Source organism: Zerene cesonia, unplaced genomic scaffold, assembly GCF_012273895.1.
Source record: "Zerene cesonia ecotype Mississippi unplaced genomic scaffold, Zerene_cesonia_1.1 Zces_u003, whole genome shotgun sequence".
NCBI classification, from domain to species: Eukaryota; Metazoa; Arthropoda; class Insecta; order Lepidoptera; family Pieridae; genus Zerene; species Zerene cesonia.
The window spans coordinates 1,086,368-1,094,897 of record NW_024045133.1 but is presented as its reverse complement, the minus strand read 5'-3'; the positions used below and the strand labels follow the sequence as shown (position 1 = coordinate 1,094,897).

The following is an 8,530-nucleotide window of genomic DNA, read 5'->3' as shown; positions in this document are numbered from 1 at the left end:
ATCACCAGGTCCAGTTCTGATGTTTTGAAAATGTGAAATTCTTTTTTAAAGCATTTCAATGCTATAAAACAAAAAAAAATATTATTTATTTATTCTTTATTGCACACTTTCAAAATATAAAACAGAGCTGATAAACTTAACGAAAGCCACTTAAAACTAGTACGCAAATGGCGGCCTTATGGCTAAAAGCCATCTCTACCAGGCAACCGTTGAACCGTTGAATTTATTTAGATTGAAAGCGATTTATTTAGATTTGTCAAAAAAAACATGTTATTTTATTTGTTTGTTTTTTTGTCTGTTTGTCCGTTACAGTTCGGCGTGTCGAGCGCGTTCTGCGTCGAGGTGTGGAAGCTGTGTGAGGCGCTGTGGGGCGACGATTTACTTAATGACGGTCAGTTGTATAATCACTATATATATATATATATATATATATATATATATATATATATATATATACACTAGCTGCGCCCCGCTGTTTCACCCGCGCAAGTCCGTATCCCGTAGGAATATCGGGACAATTTGCCTATGTGTTATTCCACTTGTCAGCTATCTACGTGACAAATGTTCTTTGCAATCGGTTTAGTAGTTTTTTCCATCCATTCATTTACTAAATACAGAACATACATCCGTATGCATTGAGTAAAATGATATCACTGTAATACTAGCCGACCCGGCAAACGCTTACTCTGCCTTACGCTTATCATTTTGGGATATGAAAAATTGATGTTGGCCGATTCTCAGATCTACGCGATATGCACACAAAATTTCATAAGAATCGGTCCGGCCGTTTCGGAGGTGTTTGGTTACTAAAATTGTGACACGGGAATCATAACATAGTATAAAACAAAGTCGCTTTCTCTGTCCCTATGTATGCTTAAATCTCTAAAACTACGCAACGGATTTTGATGAGTTGTTTTTTAGATAGAGTCAGATTCAGGAAGAAGGTGTATAAAATTATGTATAATAACGTCTATTAAACTACTTCGAATTATCGCGCGCGAAGCCGCGGGCAAGAGCTAGTTTTATATACAGCTTCTTACTCAATACATATGGATGTTGATATAACAGACAATCCTTTTTCATTATTCATTGTTAAAATCCGTGCAATTTTCAAAGGAGGACTACAAGTAACTACAAAGTTTTTGCTGCACTCGAATAATTTCACAAACCAAAAATTTTTTTTTATTCGTCCGTCCTCAGGCATACCGGGAACGGATGAACAGTCCGTGGTGAGCCGGCACGCCAACCTGCTCGCTTGGCTGAAGGACGCTGTCGCCAAAAGCACGGACAGAGAATTGGCGGCCAGCAATACTGTGCCGGATGACGATGGTGAGTATGCGAACGGGTTTAAAACACGTTTTAAAGCACGTTTTATATCCGTTAATTTTGTTTACATCGTGGTTTGAGGCGTGGACATCGAAAATGAGGGAGGTTCTTAATGCTGTTGTAGTTTTTTTTTTATGTCATAACGGGCAACTGAGCTGGTGGTGTGAATCTCTTTTTATTTTTTTTTTCGTTTTTTGACCAAAAAAAATAAATAAATAAAACAGGTCATGACATTGCAACAGCGCATCAAACATTGCGGTTAACATTATAACTTATTGGTTAAGTCGTTAAAATTTAAATAACACAAACACAATGGGTAACATAAAGTATATAGTTAAAAAAAAAAACACAAACAGAAGTTAATAAACAAAATGTATGTTAAAAAGTGGATTATGGCCTGAACCCTCATAGGAGGCCTGTATACGAGCAGTGGGAACATAGGGCTGATGATGATGTTAAAAAGTAAAAAAAAAAAATCGTAAAAAAAATAAACTCTTGCCCCGTTTTCAGACAAAGACGGGCACAGCGAGAAAGTGTGGACGCTTTTCGTCGGCGGGCGGATACTGGAGGCGTGCAAGCTTTGCAAGGAGCACGGCGACCTCAACATGGCCGCCCTCATCGCGCAGGCTTCCGGTGAGTTCATCATCATCATCATCATCATCATCATCATCATCATCATCATCATCATCATCACTACAAAGTATAAAGCGCAGTCGCTTTACGCGTCTGTCGATATGTATGTATATACATAAATAAATTTTAAAGCTACACAACGGATTTTAATGGGGTTCTTTTTAATGAAAGAGTGATACAAGAGGAAGGTTTATGTGTAAAATAGCTGTTATTAAACTACTCCGAATTGAACGCGTGCGATATCGCGGGCGAAAACTAGTCACCATGAGAGATGAAGAAGGAATGAACTGGGAAGGGTAAGGAAGAGGTAACGGGTTCCTGGCCGCCACTCACCGTACGAAACAAATGCAGTAGCACGAAATTATGACGCCGGTCCCTTGTGCGGGTGTGGTACTTCCCAACTTCGTACAGTACGTGCTGGCCCAATTCGTGCCGTAAGCGTTCTAAACTCACCTATAACAAACTAATATACACTCCTCTACTCCGTTTTAACATACATAAATATAAAGCTATTTATATAATAGCCGCTTGTCCCAGCTTTGCTCGGATGTCTAGATTCTTGTTTCATCACAAGGGAGTATTTAATTCGGATAAAAAGTATCCTATCACCCAAGTTAGCTCATACCAAATTTCATCAAAATCCGTATAGTAGTTTTAGCGTGATTGATGGACAGACATCTAAACAAAAAACTTTCACATTTATAATGTTATTGTGATAAATCAAAGGTGACTGTCTGACATAGACGACATCAACGTACAGCCCGAACCACTGAACGGATCGGGCTGACATTTGGCATGCAGAAAGATGTTATGACGTAGGCGTCCGCTAAGAAAGGGTTTTGATACATTTTACCGCCAAGGGGATAAAATAGGGGATGAGAGCTTCATGGGAAACTTATTAAGACCGCACGGGCGAAGCTGCGGGCAGCGGCTAGTATATAACGCTGTCGCGTTACGGTGCGCAGGCGACCCGCTGTTCCGCTCGCTGGTGGCGCGGCAGTTGCGCGCGTGGCGCGAGTGCGGCGCCGACGCGCTGGTGGGCGGCGCGCGCGCGGCGCTGCTGGCGCTGCTGGGCGCGCGCGCGCCGCGCGACCGCCTCGCCGCGCTCGACTGGCCGCGCGCGCTGCACGTGTGCGCCAGGTGACCGCCCCCACACGCCCCCGCGCCCCCGCGCCCTGCCTCTAGCCGTCGCTGCGCCCTCGGCGACGAGCGTCATCGTCGTCATCGTCATCATTATCATTATTATCCTCATCATCATCATCGTCGTCGTCGTCGTCGTCGTCGTCATCATCATCATAAAAAATAAAAAACTGAAATAAAAATTAGTAACGATGGCATACCGTCATATAATACATGGCATACAATACCGTCATCCAACACTGACATCAATGTCGTCATCAATATTATCATATGTTATATATTATATACAATAAATATTATCATCAACACTCTCAACAATGGCATCATCATCATCGTCATCGATATTCACAGAAATATCATCATCAACACTCACAGCAATGGCATCACCATTATATTCATAATCATCTAAAAAAAATGGCATTGTCAACATTGTCTATGATTATAATTAATTCACAACAATTATTAGAAACGTCATTATAGATTCCGCCTTTTCGTCCATACTAGCTGCGCCCTGCGGTTTCACCTGCGTCCGTATCCCGTAGGAAAATCGGGATAAAAATTTGCCTATATGTTTTTCCAGCTGTCCATCTATCAAATTTCATTGCAACCGCTTCTGTAGTTTTTACGTAAAAGAGCAACAAACACACACACATCCTTACAAACTTACGCATTTATAATATAACTAGAAAGTAGGATATCAATGCTATAAAACTAAAAAACATCGCGGGGCGCAGCTAGTGCTTTATAAATAAGAAATTTTGAAAGAATAGAAATAGCGGTACTACGATTTGGGCAAAAAGACGGCGGGTTCGAATCCCGCTTCGTGATCCAATGGGGTTCATTTTTCTATTCTTGCAAAATTTCTCCTTGACACATAACGTCCATTCGCAGATACCTCTGCCCGCAAATCCCGACGCTGGAGCGTGTGGTGCGCAAGTACGAGAGCTTCTTCGGCGCGGACGGCGTCGACCTCGCGACCGTCGCTGGCGAGACGCTCGACATGCGGCTGCCCGCGCCCGACTACTGCGACCGCTACTCGGTCTCCGTTGATACGGTGAGCTGTGTACACATACACACGCACACGCACACACACACACGCACACGCACGCATTCACACACGCACGCACGCACTCACACACGCACGCGCGCACACGCTCACACACACACGCACAGACATATACAACTTAATTAAAAATTCAAAAAAATATGATAGATGTAAAGAAGGTAATAGAAAAAAAACCGTATGATATGATGAGGATTGTGTTTGTTGACACACACACACACACAAATATACATACAAAAAGAAGGTAATAAAATTGAAAAGGATGTTAGAAGAAACAATGTATTTACATTCCCGCTTCGTGATCAATTTTTTTTCTATTCTTTCAAAATTTATCATTTATAAAGCATTTCAATGCTATAAAACTAAAAATTAGATGTATATACATGTTTGTAAAGCACGAATTGTGCCAGTGTACAGAAGATCGGCGCCAAGTAGTAGTGGTTTTCGTGTGAAAGAGTAACAAACATACGTGCGTACTTACAAAACATTCCCATTTATGATATAAGTAGCTTCCACCCGCGGCTTTGCTCGCGTGGAATTATTACAAATGACGACTGTCTATTCCTGTTTCATCCCAAGGGAGCATTTAATCGCGATAAAAAGTATCCTGTCATACTCTGTCTGTATACAAAGTTTAATCTAAATACGTTAAGGCGTTTCAGCGTGATTGCCGAACAAACATACAAACGAACAAACTTTCACATCTATAATATTAGTGTGATTATGATATTTATTTTTGTTTTTTTTTTTAATCTGTCAGAACGGTCAAACCCGCCGCGTGCTCGACCTCCGCTACGAGCTGATCCGCGCACGCGCACTCAACACGCGGCCGCGCGTCTCGCCGCCCACCTACACGCCGCACCCCATGGACTACAGCTTGAGGTAATGAAATAAAAAAAAAAAAAACAAAAAAAAAATAATGCTAGACGCACTATATTTTTTTATGTCACAGCGGGCTACTGAGCTGGTGGTGCGCCTGATGGTGAGCGATCACCACCACCGCCCATGAACGGAGCAGAGGTAGTGCCTCTGCGGATGCGCTGCCCGCTTTTACGGGGTTAGGGAATAGGAAAGACGGCTGGATAGAAGGAATGGACTGGGTAGGGTGAGGAAAAGGAAACGGGCCACTCACTCACCATCCTACTAATATTATAAATGCGAAAGTTTGTAAGGATGTGTGTGTGTGTTTGTTGTTCTCTCACACAAAAACTGCTGAACCGATTGCAATGAAATTTGGTACTACAACAACTACAACTGGAATAACATAATATAGGCAAGGCTTTTTGGCTTTTTATCCCGATATTCCTACGGGATACCGACTTATGCGGGTGAAACCGCGGGGCGTAGCTAGCACGAAATAAAATAAACTAATTGAACATACTGCACGCTCCTGTTTCACGCCGGTCTCCTGTGCGGCTGTGATACTTCCCCGCTGCTCAATTGTTGCCACAATTCGTGCCGAAGCGTGCTCGACGCCCGCATACAACTCGCCTTTGTTCCGCTTACGTTCAATCTACGATCGTTTTACCAAATCATCTTCTATTGATATATCACTACATAATATAAAACAAAGTCGCTTTCTCTGTCCCTATGTCCCTATGTATGCTTAAATCTTTAGAACTACGCAACGGATTTTGATGAGGGTTTTTTTTAATAGATAGAGTGATTCCAGAGGAAGGTTTATATGTATTAAACTACTCGGAATTAACGCGTGCGAACTCGCGGACGAAAGCTAAACTAGCTTTCGTGATAAATTAAAAATTATATAAAAAAAGACTTCTTAAGTCACTTTGACAAACTCTTTTTGGACTGAAGAATAAGTGAAGTCCCGCGTCCCCTACTGGGGTGTGGGGCAGATGATTATATATATCTGTTTCACTGATCGATTTTCTTTATGGACAAATAGGTGATCAGCGTTCCGTGTCCTGCTGAAGAATAATGTGGACGCTTATAATTGTGGCTGTGACTCGTGTTTATGTGTTAATTATGTGATGTACTGTTGATATAGTAATAAAATAAAAATAAATGAATAAAAAATTAAATAAAAACCTAAATAATTCGATATCCAGCTTCCTCCTGAGCGCCTGGCTCGGCTCCCCGTCGCCGGAGAGTGTGGTCGGCGTCGCCGAGCAGCTGGAGGGCTACGGGCTGTGGCACTTGGCTATACAGGCGCTGCTGTACCACCCGAACGACGGCGTGTGAGTGTGACGTCATCATTATCATCATCAACATCACCATAATGTCATCATCATTTACCCAATTTTCTTGAAAGATGAAGAGAGAGAGAGAGAGAGATATTTGAAAAGATTACAAATAAGAGTGACTGGCGATGGATCTGTAAATTTCGTCATCACCATCACCATTATTGTTTTCATCATCATCAGACAACACTTTTGTATTTGTACTTTTTTATTTTGTAAAAATAAAAATTGGAGATTGCTTATGAAATGAAACATGGATTATGTCGGACTCTTAGTACTAAACATATGAATGAACATCAATGACTCCATTATCATCATCGTCAAGATTTAACTTTTATGTCGCCTTTTTCTCTTTAATGGCTCCATAATCATCATCATCATCATCATAATCATCATCATCAACATCATCATCAACAACATCAATGTTAAAATTTCATAGCTTATCTTCCCCTTTAACAGCCCCATCATCATTATTGAAATTTTACGCCATTTTTTTTTTCGTCCACCCCCAGTCGCGCGCACCTGGTCCGCGCGGTGCTCTCGCGGCACGCGCCGGCGCAGGCCGACACGCCGGAGCTGGAGGCGCGGCTGGCGCTGCTGCGGCGGCTCGGCGTGCCCGAGCGCTGGCTGCTGACTGCGCAGGCGCACCGCGCTAAGTACGAGGTGAGCTGCCCGACATTGACTCGACTGGTTTTTTTTTTTTTTTTTGGTTTGGCTTGCAAATTTCCGCCTTTTTCTTGACGTATATAAATATTAATCTCTATTTATCCCATGGTCAAGTCATCACGCGTGGGCCGCTGGCCCGATTTAAAAATTTCTTTCACCATTAGAAGCCGCAATTACATATACACTTAGTGACATAGGCTATATCCATACCACGAATGAAACCGGGGCGAACAGCTAGTGAATTATAATTTGTAATAAGTAATCGTGAGATGTTTTTTACTTTTTTTTTTTTCGATTACTGTGGCGAGATCACGAGTGACCGAGAGACTAGGCGTTGCTATGGTTAGGCAAGAAACGCGGGTTCGAATCCCGCCCCGTGATCGAATTTTTTCTTTTTTTTCCCAAAAATTTGTTATTTATAAAAGCATTTCAATGCTATAAAACTAAAAAATTAAATATAACTAATCGTGTCTATAATGCTCTATCCCGCAGAACCGTTGGCAGGTGGAGGCGGAGCGGCTGGCGGCGGCGGGCGCGCACGGCGCCGCGCACGCCGTGCTGCTCGACCACCTGCTGCCCGACGCCGTGCTCTCCGGTCAGTGGGGGGGGGGAGGGGTTGTCATTCTACCCGCTGTTTTATATATGTAACATATACCGGGCGGTGGAAGAGGAGGGGGGAATTGTACCCGCTTGGTTTTATATATAATTGGTTTTGTATATAAGTGGATGAATAAGTACAAAAATCATGTTTCAACGCTTGCTACGGAAAATAAGAGTGACTGCATCACGGCCACGTGATTTGTTATCAATTTAGCCCCCAAACACCATAATATTCATCATCATCAGCCCATATATGTTCCCACTGCTGGGACACAGGCCTCCTATGAGGGTTCAGGCCATAATCCACCACGCTGGCCAAGTGCGGGTTGGCAGATGTCACATGTCGTCGAACTTTTGATTCTCGGACATGCCGGTTTCCTCATGATGTTTTCCTTCACCGTGAGCAGTGGTGATGTTATCCACATGTGCAGATGTAAATTAAATTAGCAGAAGTAAATTTTTGATGTGTTTAACCATGCACACGTAAGGGACTAAACTAACATTCAATTGACATTCGCAGACAACGTGAAGAGCGTCCAGCAGCTGGTGGAGAAACTCCACGAGGCTGCGCAGGCGCACCAGCTCAGCGGCTGGGAGCGGGGCGGCGAGGCGCTGTACCACTACATCCGCGTGTGCGACCAGGTGCGTTTCAGCGGGCCTTCAGTTTTATTTCATTTATTTAATATGGCCACCCAACACCTGTTACATCATAACTTATACATGGGATAGGTAGATTTAATAAATAAAAATAAATGTGGCGGATGATTATAGGATAACGCAACATGTAAATTTGAGTCAAGTTACAAGTTTTAAATATCATATCATACTAATATTATAAATGCGAAAGTTTGTAAGGATGTGTGTGTGTGTTTGTTGCTCTTTCACGCAAAAACTACTGAAC

At 42.7% G+C, this 8,530-nt stretch overlaps 1 protein-coding gene across 1 annotated transcript in view; it reads left to right on the top strand.

Annotated features, from left to right (window-relative positions):
• LOC119838444 (nuclear pore complex protein Nup98-Nup96-like) overlaps nt 1-8,394 on the top strand; it is a 43,879-nt gene extending 35,485 nt beyond the window's left edge. The window contains exons 37-47 of the mRNA XM_038364390.1: nt 313-391; nt 1,201-1,329; nt 1,837-1,959; nt 2,925-3,099; nt 3,991-4,153; nt 4,923-5,044; nt 6,232-6,360; nt 6,876-7,026; nt 7,522-7,624; nt 8,150-8,271; nt 8,359-8,394. Of these exons, the coding sequence (XP_038220318.1) occupies nt 313-391; nt 1,201-1,329; nt 1,837-1,959; nt 2,925-3,099; nt 3,991-4,153; nt 4,923-5,044; nt 6,232-6,360; nt 6,876-7,026; nt 7,522-7,624; nt 8,150-8,271; nt 8,359-8,394 (1,332 nt within the window). The remainder of the gene's footprint in view (nt 1-312; nt 392-1,200; nt 1,330-1,836; nt 1,960-2,924; nt 3,100-3,990; nt 4,154-4,922; nt 5,045-6,231; nt 6,361-6,875; nt 7,027-7,521; nt 7,625-8,149; nt 8,272-8,358) is intronic.
• Nucleotides 8,395-8,530: the final 136 nt, after the last annotated feature.